Below are 18,227 nucleotides of genomic sequence, written 5' to 3' on the forward strand. Positions count from 1 at the left end.
GACCCCACCACAGAGAAAACTGCACCCACCCCATCATCCACTCGTCTTCCAGACTACACAAGACAATAGACGCCCAGACTGAGATCTTCCTCCACCTCTCCTGTGTCTCCCCCTCCTGCAGAGAGAGTTCCTGAAGAGAGGAAAGCTCCTCCATCTCATTTCTGGGCTGTGTATTAGCCAGAGGACAGGTGAAGACAGACCCAGCAAAGGTGAAAGCAGTGCAGGAATGGCGCATCCCGCAGACGCCAAGTTGCCGTTCCTCTAACATGTCTCACCTCCCCTAAGGTACCATTCACCTGGCCCTCGGGAGGCCCACACAGCCTTTACTAAACTAAAACAGCTATTCACCTCCGCTCCCATTCTAATTCACCCAGATATAAGCAAACAGATCAGGGCTCTAGACTAACTTTTTGCCACGATTGCACTGGCGCCAGCAAAAAAAGTTAGGCGCACCCAAATTTTTCAGACGCATCGCTTAACACAGCAGTTTTACATGAGCACTTTTTTGGGGGGGAGGGATTGCTGTCCATACAGACAATATTGATTTGTAAATGATTAACTAACAATCTTGTGCTTGTGCTTAAAGTGCTTTGGCACTCTTTGGCAATATTGTAGACAATGTTAAACTTAATCATCATCTCGGCCTCTTCTGACGATCTGTTTGCTGCTGCCTGCTGCTGAAAGGCAGTGGGGAGAGAGGACACTTGGGCAGCGCATTTATCACATTTTGAGATGGAAAAACTGTTCTTGAAGTACACACAGCGAGAGAGAGAGAGCTGTGCATGAAGTGTGATTTTTAGCGATATATATCGCGATATATTCTTTTCTTCTGTATAACAAATTTTACACACTATAAGGCACACTTAAAATCCTTTAATTTTCTCAAAAAATCGACAGTGTGCCTTATGTATGAATTCTGGTTGTGCTTACTGACCTCGAACCGATTTTATGTGGTACACGGCGAGCAGAAATCTGTCAAAAATGTTTTAGTATGACTTTGGTAAGCTATGAAGGCACACCGCTTGATGGATTGTTGGAGCATTATGGCTACCGTAGTCAGGAGCCTTGCAGAGTAATCTGGGTCCTAAACTCCGTTATCTTAAGGTCCCAAAGTCAAACGATCACTGCGGCATCACTGAGAGTTAAAAACTGTCTAAATTCTTTCATCTTTAATAAAATTATCGGCGTTGCTGCTTTACCAGGTGTAACAATTAAGTTTAACATCCAGGCATCCATGAAAACAGAATTTATTAAATTCAACAGAGTTAGAAGTTAGCAGGAAGTTAGCTCGCTAGTTTCCACCTAAACATGATAGGCTATAGCATGTTCTGACTGAGAGATTTCTGAAAAAATTAAAACGTACAGCTCTGCTATCACTTCCAACATAAATAAAGACAGAAAACTAAACAGCAGTGACTTTTGTAAGGTTACTGAAGTTGGACTAGCTGGCATATAATGATGTGCTACGTGATCACTAGCAAAACAGCTACGTTAGCATAACATTAGTACAGTGAAGCTGAAGGATGAACGCAAACATTTTACCACTCGATAAAAGTTAACGTGAGGGTTTCTGGTAGAATGCTATAAACGGACCAAACTTCAGTCAGGAGAACAACTGAGATAATCCATCCACAATACGAGGTTAGTCATTAATATACTGCAACAACATGGGAATAGAGCAGCTGCGAGAGAATTCAGCACTAATGAATCAATGGTACGGAAGTGGAGGAAGCGCAGTTTTTGGCTTTCCCCATATTCCAAAAGTGCTTTGTCTCTTTGCTATTACTGTCACCCGGCATAATTTGCAGATGATATTGTTTGCAGCCGCTGCAATGCTTTCGACCAAAACAGGCGCAGCTCGATGACACCATCAACATGTGCTATCGCGGTAGTGCGGTATAGTCAAAATCTCTACCGTTGGCCAAATTTACATCGTTTCTACTGCCCACCCTTATTGTGGAGTTTTTTGGTTTTTGTTTTTTTTGTTACTCGAACAGTTGGTCGCACCGGTGCGACCTAAGATTTTTTTTAGTTGCACCATTGAAAAATTTGGTCGCATTTGCGACCAAATTGGTCGCACTCTAGAGCCCTGCAGTTCATCAGTTAGAGGTTGACGCATAAGATATGGAGGCAGTGCTATCCCAGATATCAGAGCCTCAAGGTAACTCTAGCCATGCGGCTTCTTTTTCATCGGGCTTTTCAGGCACTGGAAACAAGGCCGTGGAACTCTCTTCTGTTGTTTTCACGCTGTCTAGACTCCATTGACCTTTAAAAAGCAGCTGAAGACATTTCTATACAAACGAGCTTTTAATTAATTTTCTCATTGCTTTATATTAATGTTTATATTTCTAGTTTTATTGTGAACCACTTTTTGATTTTTATCTGTGAAAAAAGTCCTATATAAAAATTTTTTACTTACTTACTTACTTTTGACCTTGCCAACACACGTGGCACAATGTGTGGCAAGCCCTTCTTGGGACCAGGGAGCAGCACCAGCTGCCGTCGTGTCCCAGCCCGCAAGTATCGACCAGGGTAGAAGGTATGTTTGTCCGCCAGGGACATTCCTCTGCAGGTGCCTTCCCTTAAGTTGGCCCCCCGCTTTATTTGCCCTCATGAGATCGGCACCATTATCAGCCCAGCGGCGGTTTGGCTCAAACTTTCTGGGTCCTGGCAATTTCACTCAACGTTCCACGTCTCCCAGATCAAGCCAGTCCCCCACACGGTCACCCAGCCTATACGGGCAGGCAAATTGTGGACGTGCACCGGTGTGATCGGGGAAGACAGTATCTGGTGGACTGGGAAGGTTACGGTCCAGAAGAGCAGTCCTGGGTTCCACAGGCATTTATTCTGGATCCCTCTCTGATCGCTGATTTTCGTGCTTCTCTCCACAGGCTCCAGTCTGAACGGCCACCAGGAGGCAACCCCTGAGGGGGTACTGTCATGGTCCGTTGGGGGAAGTTGTGGGGAGTTGCCATCAGGATGGCTCACCGGCTACTCTCTTGGGCGGAGCTGCCTGCCTCACACTTGAGCCTTATTTTACTGTTAATCACAAGGGACTATTTAAGCCAGCGTGACCGCCTACTCATCGCCAGTTTGTTCAGTCACCTACTGTGGTCTCTGTGCCATCCTGTTCTGGATTCACTACACACTTCCTCCGTTGCCATTTCCCATTAAGGAAATCATCCATCAGTCCCTTCGCCTGCCTGTCCTCCTGCCAACCCTGACGTTCGTGAGTACTAAAGGACCCGTCCCTCCTCGCACACTCACTGCCCCCCCCCTCCGAAGCTCTTTAACCCTGATGCTCCCCGGCGGGGTCGGTCGGTCTGTCGGCTAGGGGACGCGGGTCCCCCGCGGAGGTAGCAAGGGGGTTTGGGGTCTCACGATTCCCCCCCCCCCCACCGCTCTCGATGGACAGCAGCAGCAGCAACGACAACAACAGGAGAACTCGGAGGTGGAGGAGGAGGAGCAGGAGGAAGAGACCGAGGAAGAAGAGCAAGAGGCCGAGGGGGATAACCACTAGACGGCCAGAACGCTCGCAGACGAGGAGAGCTACTCGGAGGATCGGGAGGACGAAAACGACGAGGCGGCGGACCATGGGTATGTGGCCGCAGAGGATCACGGCTACGAAATGCCGCTGCAACTTTGCCAGGATGGCGGCTCCCAGGGCAAGTCGAAAGGCCGAGAGGAAGAGGAAGTGTGTGCTTTCGCATGACTCTTTATATCTTCCACGTTTGCAAGCGCGTTCTCTGTCAAACTCACGTCTCTTCTTCTTGCGTTTCTGCCCCAATCTCCCCCACACTTTCCCACATCGCTCTGGGCGACGAGAGGAGGAATAGGAGCGGGAACGGCAAAAACACTAGCTCGTTTTGTTGTATTCGCGTTGGGTTCCACGTGTGTGCTTTCGCATGACTCTTTCTATCTTCCACGCTTGGAAGCGCGTTCTCTGTCAAACTCACGTCTCTTCTTCTTGCGTTTCTGCCCCAATCTCCCCCACACTTTCCCACATCGCTCTGGGTGACGAGAGGAGGAATAGAAGCGGGAACGGCAAAAACACTAGCTCGTTTTGTTGTATTCGCGTTGGGTTCCACGTGTGTGCTTTCGCATGACTCTTTCTATCTTCCACGCTTGCAAGCGCGTTCTCTGTCAAACTCAGGTCTCTTCTTCTTGCGTTTCTGCCCCAATTTCCCCCACACTTTCCCACATCGCTCTGGGCGACGAGAGGAGGAATAGGAGTGGAAAACGGCGAAAACACGTTAGCTCGCTTTGTTGTATATTCGTGTTGGGTTCCGCGTGTGTGCTTTCGCATGACTCTTTCTATCTTCCACGCTTGCAAGCGGGTTCTCTGTCAAACTCACGTCTCTGCCCCAATCTCCCCCACACTTTCCCACACCTCTCTCGCTCTCTGTCTCTCTCTCGCCATCAGGAAGGTGTCCATTCAGACAGTACATGCCCAGCGAACCGGCCAGGTACGGGATCAAGATATGGGTGACGTGCGACGCGCGTTCCAGCTACGCGTGGAAGATGCAAGTCTACACCGGCAAGCCCGACAAGCGCGGCCCTCCCGAAAAGCACCTGGCCGCTCGGGTGGTCGTGGACCTTACCGAGGGATTGCCACCGGTACGCAATGTCACGTGCAACAACTTTTTCACCTCGCGTGAGCTCGCCGACAGGCTCTTTCGCGAAAGAGGCCACACGGTGCTGGGCACCCTGCGATCGAACAGACCCGAGATCCCCAGGGAGCTGCGCTGCGTCAAGGGCAGGGCCGTGGGCTCCGTCGAATCCGTAGTACTCGCCGGCTCCGCGCCACGAGGAGAGGGAAGAGGAGAAGGAGGCGGTGGCGGTGGCGGTGGAGGAAGAGGGCCAGACACGATCATCCTCTCCTACGTGGCCAAAAAGAACAAGAACGTGCTGCTCCTCACCACCGCTCCTCACTACCACCGACGCTCCGGCCCCGAGCCCCGGCCTAGCCGCCGCCGCATCAGCAACGGCAACAGCAGCAGCAGCAACGGCGGCGGCGGAAAACCTCCCTTGGTGCTGCATTACAACCACACCAAGGGAGGCGTCGACAACCTGGACAAGGTCGTGAGCAAGTACAGCTGCAGGAGAAAGACCTGCAGGTGGCCCGTGGCCCTTTTCCACAACATGGTGGACGTGGCGGCCTACAACGCGTTCGTGCTCTGGAGGGAAATTCACCCCGACTGGATGGCGGGCTAGCTCAACAAAGGAAGGCTCTTCCTCGAGCGACTGGGCAAAGCGCTCGCATGCCCCATGATCGAAGCCAGGGTGTTAGCGCGAGGAGGAGGAGGAGGCCGAGTCGCGGCCCGAGGTACTACTGCTGCTACTACTACTACTACTACTACCACCAAGGCCGACGATGCCGATGCTACGCCGCACGACTCCTCTCCGGTCAAGAGGCGAAGGTGCCGAGTGTGTCCCAGGAGCAAAGACGTCAAGACTAAGATCCTGTGCCGCGAGTGCCGAGCGCACATGTGCATCAACTGTCCCAACTGCGCCGCTTCCAAGACGTCGCCGTCGCCGACGTCGTAATAACACAAGTGCCCCTCGGGGGTCCTAGCGACCCCCACCCCACCCTAAACATTTTTAGGAGACTGATGATCATCCTTTACACGAAGGAGAAGGACAAGAAGACGAAGACGGTCTCTGAACGTATTCTGTGCAAGATAATACCGACCGATTTGTGAAATGAGTGCATGTGTGCTGTTACATTGCCTGAAAGAACACAAATGCTGTATGGTTTTGTTCATAATTGTTTTATTGTCGCCAATAAACAAAGACTACAACATTTCATGTGAGTTGTTTGTACGCTTGGAGAATGAGATTATACTAGAGAGCAGGTTAATGCAGAGCGCCACGTCTCGCTTTAGCCGGCGTTCTGAGGACTTTGCGATTCATAACGCATATGCCCCGAGGGGGTCCTAGCGACCCCCCCACACTATCATCATCATAACGCATATGCCCCGAGGGGGTCCTATCGACCCCACTATCATCATCATAACACATATGCCCCGAGGGGGTCCCAGCGAGCCGCCCTCAACCCTAAACATCATCATAAGGCATATGCCCAGAGGGGGTCCTAGCGACCCCCACACTAAACATCATAACGCATATGCCCCGAGGGTGTCCTAGCGACCCCACTATCATCATCATAACGCATATGCCCCGAGGGGTCCTAGCGACCCCCCCACCCTAAACATCATCATAACGCATATGCCCACACTATCATGAACATAACACATATGCCCCGAGGGGGTCCTAGCGACCCCCCACACTATCATGAATATAACACATATGCCCCGAGGGGGTCCTAGCGACCCCCCCCCCCCCACCCTATCACTATCATCATCATCATCATCATCATCACCACTACCACCACCACCACCACCACCACCATCATCATCATCATCATCATAATAACACACACGCACCTCGGGAATCTCCACGACCCACGCCCCGAGAACAGGCGGGCGCACAAGGGTTAATCTGGCCCTGTGTGTAAGCCGACCGTACCATAGTCCTACTTACCTGACTCACCTGTTCAGCCTCCCCCATAGGTGTTCCCACATCCTCCGGCTTCTGCGTTACCCCTGTGTTTCCTTGTGCTTTTGCCAGATCCCCTCTGTAATTATATGTATATAGTTCGCAACCAGTGTATTGAGTTTGCTTTTGGGTCCCACCTCTGGTTCATGACACTATCCCCTCTTTTATTCTTTTAATTCTGTATATCAGTATCCAACACTGATTTGGAGCAAAAAAGTATATTTTGTACTGCCTTAATTCTTCAAAACATCGATTCAACAAGGTGCTGAAAACCTTGCTCGGACATATTGGTCCATACTGATATGATAGCATCTGCTGCAGATTTGGCATCTGCACATCCCCATTGTGAATCTTCCATTCCACCACATCCCAAAGATGCTCTGTGGAACTGGAATCTGGTCACTGTGGAGGCCATTTGAGTACAGTATTATGTTTCCATGTTTCAAGTACTTTACAAATACAGTGTGTTTATCCTTCACATGATTGATGCCAAACTTGTCACAGGTCGTAGAATTAATGATGCAAGTGTAGGACTGAAGGCAGACAGAACGCTAATCTTTTATTAGGTTGCAAACAGAATTACAAAATAGAAAAAAACAGAAATCCAAAAATCATTTTAGAGATTCTCAGAAACCAGAGGGAGAAAGGGGTGGAGATATACAGCCACACAGACAAAGAACAAAGGGAAGACAGGGCTATAAATCCTAACTGGGAATGAACCTATAACTTTTAAATAGGCAGTGGTCCAGCCTCTGCTGGACGCCTGGCCTGGATGCCTCTTCGTTGTGTAATTTCAGACCTATTTTAAAGCTTCTGTTTGTTTCTAAAATTTTGGAAAAGGAGTGTCTTCACAGCTGCAGGCTTTTTTAAACAGTCAAAACATTTTTGAGGTATTTCAATCAGGTTTTAAAGCACTTCACAGCACAATGTCTGCACTTTTGAGAGTTTTTAATGATGTTTTACTAACTGCTGACTCTGGGAATTCTGTCTTACTTGTGCTTTTGGATCTCACAGCAGCTTTTGATACAGTAGATAACAACATTTTAATTTCTCACCTAGAACATCATGTTGGAATTAAAGGCACTGCCTTGGAGTGATTCAAGTCATACCTGTCTGACAGAAGTTTCTCTGTCTTACTTGGGAAATTTAATTCATCCTCCGCCCCTCCCATGTGGTGTACCTCAAGGATCCATCCTCGGGCCCCTTCTTTTTAGCATTTATTTACTTCCACTTGGCCATATTATTAAAAAACATAGTCTTATTTCATTGTTATGCAGACGACTATCAGATTTATCTACCCCTGAAAAACAATGACCCTAACCCCCTCAGGCCTATTTTAGAATGTCTTAAGGATATCAGAGCATGCTTGCTCTGAACGTTTTAAATTTGAATGAAAAGAAAACTGAGATCATTATATTTGGGCCAAGTGGCCCTGGTGTCCCACTATCTGACTTGGGTCCTCTCACATCCTGTGTCAAACCAATTGTCACCAACCTTGGAATAAAAAACGACATATCTCTTAAAATGGACAAACAGATAAATACAGTGGTGAGAAATAGATCTTTCAGCTGAGGCAGCTCTCTAAAGTCAAACCTTTTATTTCCTTTTGTGACTTAGAGTTTTACATACATTTGTGACCACACACCTTGATTATTGTAATGCATTTTATTTTGGTTTATATTATATGAAGCCTCAGTATCACGCTTGCAAATGGTCCAGAATGCTGCTGCTTGCCTGCTGACAGAGACACGCAAACATGAGCACATTACCCCTGTTCTTGCGTCTTTACACTGGTTGTCTGTCCATTTTAGAATTGATTTTAAAATTTTATTGTTTGCTTTTAAAGTTTTAAATGGCCTGGCTCCTACTTACCAGTCAGACCTTCTACACCGATACACTCCACAAAGGTCTCTCAGATGAACTGACCAGTCACTCCTTGCTGTCCCCATGCCAAAACTCAAACACCAGAGGGACCAAGCTTTTCCTGTTGTGGCCCCCAAATTATGGAATAAGCTGCCCCTTCATATTAGGCTGGCCCCAACACTTGAAATCTTCATATCACTTTTACAAACACACCTTTTTTCCAAGGCTTTTTAAGAGTACTACCAGAGTGAGCTTGCAGTCAGCTTGTAGTAAGTTTTTGGTCACTTTTAATCTTTATATTTTGTTAATTTTATTTATTGTAAGCTTTATTGTCTGTTTTACTCATGTTTTAATGTTGAATATATACTGATTTATTTTTATCTTCTTTTTTCATTCATGTATTTATTTTATTGTTATTGGTATTTATTTCTTTGTGTGTTTAATGTATGGTTTTTAACTTTTATCTCTGTTTTTTGCTGGAAAGCACTTTGGTCAACCATGTTGTTTTAAATTTCTCTATAAATAAAGTTGGATTGGATTGGAATGTTGAACAGGTGAGAAATAACATGCAGGTGAAAGTCATTGTCAACAGGAACACTTTGGAGAATACTATTCACCGTAATATTGTACATTATTACACAAAAACTAAGCCTCATTATTTGAATACAGTAAATACTGCCACAAAAAATGAATCACATCACAAGCATACAACAATAAAATAGGGAATCAAAACAAATATCCAATACTGAACCCAGAAAAATTAGGTATCAAACCTTCAAATGATAGACAAACCTTAACACAACAAATTCAAACAGACAACTAAAAATGACAGAACTACAAAAACACATCAAACCCAAAATCGAAAACAAATTATCTACTGGAATTATATTTACAGGAATTTCAAAAATATGCAAGTGATCAAATGCTGTTAGCAGTTAAATCATTTTTCTTTCAGACCAAAGAGAAGATGCCAAAATCATCACTACAGCAGAAAGGTAATACTAAAAATCATCATTTCTACTGTTTGTTTACTTTATACCGGAGTACACACATTCATCCTGGGTGTTGCTCGTCTGTCTTCTTGCTCCTTTCATCCTAATTTTTCTCAAAGCAGCATAATGAAGGTTGTCCTCTTGGGTGCTCTGGATACCAAAAGACTCAAGATTACAATTCAACAAGAAATGTCATTTCCTAAAAACACATGAACTTCCACACTTTAAAACTCACCTCTAAATTTACAGAATCATTTGCGTTTGAGTCTGCTGAGAAAAAAACAGGAAATGATTTAAATTTAAATGTCACAATATTTAAACCACAACAGTAAAATATGAAAAGAAATTCTAACCTCTGGATTGGCAGTTGTTCCTCTTTTTCATCTTATAAACTAAAAAAGTTGATAACACACTGATGATGGTGGAGAGTGTTAAAGCTGCGCTTAAGAAAGACATCAGGGCAGGAGAATCTCGCCGAACTGTAAATTCAAGAAATGACAGAGCTTTTTAGTTTTTCTTCCTGAGTTCATAAATATGATCTGTTCCTATTTAAAATACCATGTGAGTCACCTCTGCTGGAAAAGTGACTTACCCCCAAAGTCCAGCTTGGTCCCGTTTCCAAAAAGTATGTGTCCACATGAGGCGACAGCACAGTAGTAGATCCCAGCGTGAGACACATTCAGGCTCTCCATTGTCAAGTTATAGACACAGGTGTGTGTTCTTTTGTTGGCTTTCCTCTCACACTGATCATTCCTGACTCCATGGGTGTAAATGATTCCTGCTTGGGGGTCTTCAGAGTCTTTGAACCAGTAAACACTGTGTTTTCCATCACAGCTCAGCATAGTGTGCACCATACAGTGCAGACTTACAGAGCCTCCTGGCTGGATGGTCTCAGATGCTGACTGATGAACTAAAGCTCGTATGTTTAAATCTAAATCATTGACACTGACAATAATGGTCTCTAAGAATGTCAATGTGTAGAAATGGGAACATGTACAGTAGTAAGTTGCTGAGTCTGAAACACTTACGTCCGAGATAATCAAGTGTTTTTTTCCTTTTCCATTATCTAGTCTGAAGCGTGCACTATTGTTGAATGGATCATGAAATTCTACAAAATTGGTTTCTGACTTATATAAAGTAGAAATTAGTTTTGGTTTCCCTCTAAAGGTTTGCTTATACCAGTTAAACCGTGCAGCAACATTCTGTTCATAGTAACAATGTAAAGTCACCCTGTCTCCAGATTTAGCTGATATAAAACGTGCTTCTTCATGGGCAGAGGAGGATACATGCACGTTGTTCCTCTGAGCTGTGGTGAAATGAAAGACAAAGCAAATACACATTGTGGAACATGGCAGCCAAGAAAAAAGACCTTAAAAGAATTAGATTGTGGTTAAACACAAACTTACCAATTACACCCAAGAACAAACATATCAGATAGAAGACAATGTGTGCAGATGCCATTGTTCCAAACAGTCGTACTGAATAGAAGAATGGCGACTCTTCACTTTTAAGAGTGATGATTAGATTTTATTGGCCAATCAGAATCTACACAGTATATGGAAAACTAGATCACATGATCATTGACATCTGTAGTGTTAAACTTAGTAGCTGAGAAAAAAAAAGTAGAAGGACATCATGATTTAGATCAGAGATCAGAGGTGAGATATATTAGATGTTAACTCATTAAATGTTATGTGTGTATATATATATATTTAAAGATAGATAGATATAGATATATATATGATTATTTTTTTTCTTTTAAATCTGTTCTAAAGGAATTTGTGCAGGATACTCTTCATGTTTCTAATACCCTTAACAGTATGGGAGTGAACAAATATACTGGCTTTATGCAAATATGTTTATTGTTATTGCAATAATCCAAAACAATGAAAAGTCCAAAATATTCTTCAGAAAAACCTCAAAGGTCCTGAATGTTCAAAAATATGCTGAAAGGAAACTTAAGCATATACTCCCACAAAATGTAACTGTTTAATTTACCATTAGACAGTTAAGGCTCACAAAACATATTCCCATCTAAGTGGGATCAAAACAGGGAGACAAAATACACATTAAAAATAAAAATACAATAAATGAAATGCATATGTAACGTTGGGGAGTGTAATACATGAGCCTATAGAGCATAGTTAGGCTATACCTTAATACTTCCAGTGTCTTTGACTAAAACAGTTTGGCTATACCTCTTGTTGCTCTCCAGATGTATTTAGCAGAGGCTGAGCAAACCAAGCTTCTTCCTTTTTCTGTTTTCCTAACCAAACATAAACATGGAAACACCACAAAGGAGAAAGAAAAAAAAAAGAACTAAAACCATACAGTGCATGGGTTGTCTATTACTTTTGTTTCTTTGCACTGAACCAGTTGCTCAAACAGACAAGCATTTTGACATTTTCAGATGACAGGGCAGCCCGCTTCTTCTGAACAACATGCCCAGAAAGTGAAAATAACCTCTCACATGTTATGGATGTAGCCCTGGCGGAGCCCATCACCCACCGGGAACGAGTCCGACTTATTGCCGGCAATGCGAACCAAACTCTTGCAACGGTTGTATAGGAATCGAATGGCCCGTAGCAATGGGCCAGACACCCCATACTCCCGCAACACCTCCCACAGGACACCCCGAGGGACACGGTCGAATGCCTTCTCCAAGTCCACAAAACACATGTAGACTGGTTGGGCAAACTCCCATGCACCCTCAAGTATCCTTGAGAGGATAAAGAGCTGGTCCAGTGTTCCGCGACCAGGACGAAAACCGCATTGTTCCTCCTGTATCTTAGGTTCGACTAGCGGACGAACTCTCCTTTCCAGCACCCTGGCATAGACTTTCCCAGGGAGGCTGAGGAGTGTGATCCCCCTGTAGTTGGAACACACCCTCCGGTCTCCCCTCTTAAAGATGGGGACCACCACCCCGGTCTGCCAGTCCAGGGGTACTGCCCCTGATCTCCACGCAACATTGTAGAGGCGTGTCAACCAGAACAGCCCTACAACGTCCACAGCCTTCAGGAACTCGGTGCGGACCTCATCAACACCAGGGGCTCTGCCACCAAGGAGTTGTTTAACTGCCTCAGTGACCTCGCCCCCGGGAATTGGCGGGTCATTCCCTTCATCCCCAGACTCTGCTTCCTCCTCGGAAGATGTGTCAGTGGGATTAAGGAGGTCCTCGAAGTATTCCTTCCACCGCCTGACAATTTTCTCAGTCGACGTCAGCAGCGCTCAGCTAGCACTATACACAGTGCAGGTAGAGCACCGCTTTCCCCTCCTGACACGCCTGACGGTTTGCCAGAATCTCTTTGAGGCAGTCCAAAAGTCTTTTTCCATGGCCTCTCCGAACTCCTCCCACACCCGATTTTTTGCTTCAGCCACTGCCCGAGCCGCATTCCGCTTGGCCTGTCGATACTTGTCGGCTGCCTCCGGAGTCCCACAGGCTAACCAAGCCCGATAGGACTCCTTCTTCAGCCTGGTGGCTCCCTTCACCTCTGGTGTCCACCATTTGGTTCGGGGATTACCACCACGGCAGGCACCAACCACCTTGCGGCCGCAGCTCAATGCAGCAGCTTCGGCGATGGAGACGCTGAACATGGTCCATTCGGACTCAATGTCCCCAGTCTCCCTCGGAATGCTGTTGAAGCTCTGCCGGAGATGTGCGTTGAAGATCTCGTGGACTGGGGCCTCTGCTAGACGTTCCCAGCACACCCTCACTATGCGTTTAGGTGCACCAGGTCTGTCCAGCGTCCTCCCCCGCCACCTGATCCAACTCACCACCAGGTGGTGATCAGTTGACAGCTCAGCCCCTCTCTTTACCCGAGTGTCCAGAACATATGGTCGCAGGTCTGGTGATACAATTACAAAATCGATCATCGACCTGCGGCCTAGAGCGTCCTGGTGCCACGTGCACTTATGGACACTCTTATGTTCGAACAAGGTGTTCGTTATGGCCAAACTGTGATTTGCACAGAAGTCCAATAACAAAACACCGCTCGGATTCAGATCAGGGAGGCCGTTCCTCTCAATCACGCCCCTCCAGGTCTCGCTGTTGTTACCCACGTGAGCATTGAAGTCTCCCAGCAGGACAACAGAGTCTCCAGATGGGGCACCTTCCAGCACCCCCCCCCCCGGGGACTCTAAGAAGGCTGGGTACTCTGAACTGCCACTCGGCGCATAAGCGCAGATGACAGTCAGGACCCGTTCCCCGACCCTAAGGCGCAGGGAACAACGTTCCCCGACCCTAAGGCACAGGGAACAAACCCTCTCATCCACCTGGAAAAACCCCAACGTACCGGCAGCAAGCCGGGGGATATTAGAATACCCACCCCAGCCCGCCGCCTCTCACCAGGGGCAACTCCAGACTGAGACAGAGTCCAGCCCCTCTCCAGGAGACTGGTTCCAGAGCCCAAGCCATACGTAGAGGTGAACCCGACTATATCTAGCCGGTACCTCTCAACCTCACGCACTAACTCAGGCTCCTTCCGCACCAGAGAGGTGACATTCCATGTCCCTATTGCCAGTCTTGGCAGCCGGGGATCAGTCCGCCAGGGCCTCCGCTCCTGGCCGCCGCCCAGCACACAATGCACCCGACCCTTTGGCGCCTCCTGCGGGTGGTGGGCCTGCGGGAGGATGGGCCCATGTCTCCTCTTCGGGCTGTGCCCGGCCGGGCCCATGGGCTAAGGCCCGGCCACCAGACGCTCGCCCTCGGGCACCCTCCCCGGGCCTGGCTCCAGGGCGGGGCCTCAGTAACCCTATCCCGGGCAGGGTAAACTGTTCCCTCGATATTCTCTTCATAAGGGTCTTCTGAATCGCTCTTTGTCTGGTCCCTCACCCAGGACCAATTTGCCATGGGAGACCCTACCAGGGGGCAAAAGCCCCCATACAACATAGCCCCTGGGATCCCTGGGACACTGGGACACACAAACCCCACACAAACCCCTCCACCACGATAAGGTAGCGATTCACCGAGAGGGCTTTCGCTTCGGTGGCCTCAGAATCTCATCTCTGCTTTTTGCGGATGATGTGGTTCTGTTGGCTTCATCAGGTGAAGGCCTCCAGCTCGCACTGGAACGGTTCGCAGCCGAGTGTGAAGCAGTGGGAATGAGGATCAGCACCTCCAAATCTGAGGCCATGGTTCTCAGCCGGAAAAGGGTGGAGTGCCCACTCCGGGTCGGGGATGAGTTCCTGCCCCAAGTGGAGGAGTTCAAGTATCTCGGGGTCTTGTTCGCGAGTGATGGGAGAAGGGAGCCGGAGATCGACAGACGGATTGGTGCTGCGTCTGCAGTGATGCGGACGCTGCACCGGTCGTGGTGAAGAGGGAGCTGAGTGTAAAAGCGAAGCTCTCAATTTACCGGTCGATCTACGTCCCTACCCTCACCTATGGCCACGAGCTGTGGGTAGTGACCGAAAGAACGAGATGGCGGATACAAGCGGCAGAAATGAGCTTCCTCCGAAGGGTGGCTGGCCTCTCCCTTAGAGATAGGGTGAGAAGTTCAGCCATCCGGGAGAGGCTCAGAGTAGAGCCGCTGCTCCTCCACATCGAAAGGAGCCAGTTGAGGTGGTTCGGGCATCTGACAAGGATGCCTCCTGGGCGCCTCCTGGGTGAGGTGTTCCGGGCATGTCCCACCGGGAGGAGGCCCCGGGGCAGACCCAGGACACGCTGGAGAGATTATATCTCTCGGCTGGCCTGGGAACGCCTTGGTGTTCCCCGGATAAGCTGGAGGAGGTGGCTGGGGAGAGGGAGGTCTGGGCTTCTCTGCTTAGGCTGCTGCCCCCGCGACCCGGCCTCGGATAAGCGGATGGAGATGGATGGATGGATGGATGTTATGGATGTGGCAGGTGTTGCCAAGTCCTTGCGTGCAAGGTAGGCCATCTCAGTGTGTGCCCCTTCATGCTTAGACCACCATTTCTGGGGACAGTTCTCTATGTCAGTAGTTGGCTCTGCCCTGTATCGCTCCACACATTTCTCAATACAGTCCTCCTGTTCATCAGATGAAGACTCTGAGGCAAGCATGAGAGCCGATCGTTTCTTAGCTGGCTCATATGTTGCTGGTTGTTCAGGCTGGGCAGGCCTGTCCCTCAGCAAACCACTGATCAAGCTCCACACCTCAGCCCTGTCAGGCCTTCTCAGACACTTAAGATCCTTAAACCTAGGATCCAGTGATGTTGCAACCCTGAGCCACATGATGTTAGTTTGTTCCTTGCGCTTCTCTATTTCTGCTTTGAAGGTCTTCTTGAACTTAACCATGTAAGCTGGGTCATTCTCAGAGACCTCGATCACTCGCGACTGGTGACAAAAAGCTGGCAGAACCACTACCTGAGGTTAGCTTGCTGTGCTGCCAAGCTGACTGTGAGCCTCGGCCCACATCCGCGCCTGCTGAACCGCCACCGCTTGCTATGGGGCAGGCCTCTGGACCAGCTTTGCCATTGCGTCTAGACAAGCGGCCGGCCCTGGAACCAGCACGTTCCTGCTGCTGTCCATGGGCTGGGGATGCCGACGGTCGGAGCTGATTGCTTCTCTCACTCGCATGGGAGGGGGCGGGGAGTACTAACTCTAAATGGCATTACTAATACCTAATACAGGTCCTAGTTTGGATTTGGTGTCATGGCCCGCTGTCCTCACTGGGTGCCCTGCCAAGGTGTTGTGTCCTCATATTCCCCATTTCCTCATCTGTGTGTGTGTGTGTGTTGTGTGTTCTGGTCTCCCTGCAAGTCCGGGCCCAGAGAGTGGTGTCCCCAACATGGGACTCACCGCACCAGAATGCAATAACACACCTGCAGCTCATTAGCCGCAGAGCAGTCTTATCAGAGAGGCTGAGCACCTGTCAACGCTGTATCGTTGTCTGAGAAGATCTCGGAAACAGGTGGATCGAGCTGACACATGGGTTTTGGGAACAGAGGAAACTGGGACATGGGCCATTATCACCAGAAGAAAATATTCTGCACTTTGCCACTTACCTCACAGTAGATATACCCACTATCTTCATTCAAGGAGTCCTGCATGTGTGTTCTCCATCCGCATATTTGACATCTGGATAACCTCTACTTTTAAGATCAGGCTACAAGCTTTCCTTTTTGGTCAAGTTTAGAGTTATGCACGGACCAAGTGACACCAAACCATCTCTTACTTATCCTTCTGTTTTCATTCCCATGTGGTTATAAACAACTACGGCATGTCATAGTTTGTATATTGACATTGTAACTGTGCTCTTCCATTTTCTCCTCTATAGCTCCTCTTTTCAGAAGCCTTCCTCAGCTTGGTTCTGCTGGAGATCTCTTCCTTTTAAAAGTGAGCATTGCTGCTCATTGGGGATTATCTTATTGTTGGGATGCTCTCGATTAAAGCAGCATGTTTGCATTTTAAAGCATCTTCAGTTGACAGGTGGATTGAATTGGCACTATTTAGATAAAACTGAATTGACATTGAATTTAATTCTGTCTATCAGTATCCAACACTGATTTGTACTACTTTAATTCTTCAAAACATTGAATCAACAAGGTGCTGGAAACCTTGCTCAGACATATTGGTCCATACTGATATGATAGCATCTGCTGTAGATTTGGAATCTGCACGTCCCCAATGTGAATCTCCCATTCCACCACATCCCAAAGATGCTCTGTGGGACTGGAATCTGGTAACTGTGGAGGCCATTTGAGTACAGTTTTATGTTGCCATGTTTCAAGTACAAATAAAGTGTATTTGTACTTCAAGTGATTGATGCAAAACGTGTCTCAGTTTGTAGAATTAATGATGCAAGTGTAGGACTGAAGGCAGACAGAAAGCTAATCTTTTATTAGGTTGCAAACAGAATTACAAAGTAGAAAAAAACAGAAATCCAAAAATCATTTTAGAGATCCTTGGAAACCCGGAAACCAGAGAGAGCAGAGGGTGGAGATATACAGCCACAGAAAGAAAGAACAAAGGGAAGACAGGACTATAAATACTAACTGGGAATGTTAAACTGGTCAGAAATAACACGCAGGTGAAAGTCATTATAAACAGGATCACTTGGGAGACTAATACTCACAATAATACTGTACACTATTACACAAAAACTAAGCCTCATCATTTGAATACAATAAATACAGCCACAAAAACCTAATCATATCACAAGCATACAACAATAAAATATGGAAGTATCCAATATTAAACCCACCAAAATTATGAATCAAAACTTCAAATGATAAAAAACAGTCAACACAACAACAACTTCAAAGAGACAACTAAAAATGACAGAACTTCAAAAATACATCAAACCCAAAATCCAAAACAAATTATCTACTGGAATTACATTTACAGGAATTTCAAAAATATGCAAGTGATGAAATGCTGCTAGCAGTTAAATTATTTTTCTTTCAGGCCAAAGAGAAGATGCCAAAATCATCACTATAGCAGAAAAGTAATACTAAGAATCATAATTTCTACTATGTTTACTTTATACCGGAGTACACACATTCATACTGGGTGTTGCTCGTCTGTCTTCTTGCTCCTTTCGTCCTAATTTTTCTCAAAGCAGCATAATGAAGGTTGTCCTCTTGGGTGCTCTGGATACAAAAAGAATCAAGATAATAATTCAACAAGAAATGTCATTTTCTAAAACCACATGAATGTCCACACTTTAAAACTTACCTCTAAATTTAAAGAGTCATTTGCGTGCTTACAGTTTTTACGGAGTAGTTTGACTCCCTGGTGAAACAAGAACCTTAAAGGTGGCGGGGAGCTGCTACAACGAGTCATCAACCTCACCGTGGGACTGGGGAGAGTGCCTGCCCTCTGGAAGACATCCTGCATCATCCCGGTCCCCAAAAAGAAAC

The 18,227-nt window shown here is 47.0% G+C and overlaps 1 protein-coding gene across 3 annotated transcripts; it reads right to left on the reverse strand.

Moving 5' to 3' along the window:
- Positions 1-8,863: 8,863 nt before the first annotated feature.
- On the reverse strand, positions 8,864-10,896 carry LOC100710514 (immunoglobulin kappa light chain-like). Of its 3 annotated transcripts, none has more exons than XM_025905974.1 (5): positions 10,820-10,896; positions 10,006-10,719; positions 9,827-9,892; positions 9,649-9,680; positions 8,864-9,563 (listed from the first exon to the last, which is right to left on the reverse strand). In XM_025905974.1, exons 1-5 carry the CDS (start codon positions 10,872-10,874, stop codon positions 9,450-9,452), a joined length of 981 nt encoding a protein of 326 aa, XP_025761759.1. In that variant the 5' UTR covers positions 10,875-10,896; the 3' UTR covers positions 8,864-9,449. The 3 variants fall into 3 exon arrangements, with proteins under 3 accessions (XP_025761759.1, XP_019205341.1, XP_019205337.1); XM_019349796.2 differs by having other exon boundaries at positions 9,767-9,892; XM_019349792.2 differs by having other exon boundaries at positions 9,649-9,683; positions 9,767-9,892.
- Between the last annotated feature and the right edge of the window lie 7,331 nt (positions 10,897-18,227).

This window comes from Oreochromis niloticus, linkage group LG3, assembly GCF_001858045.2.
Source record: "Oreochromis niloticus isolate F11D_XX linkage group LG3, O_niloticus_UMD_NMBU, whole genome shotgun sequence".
NCBI classification, from domain to species: Eukaryota; Metazoa; Chordata; class Actinopteri; order Cichliformes; family Cichlidae; genus Oreochromis; species Oreochromis niloticus.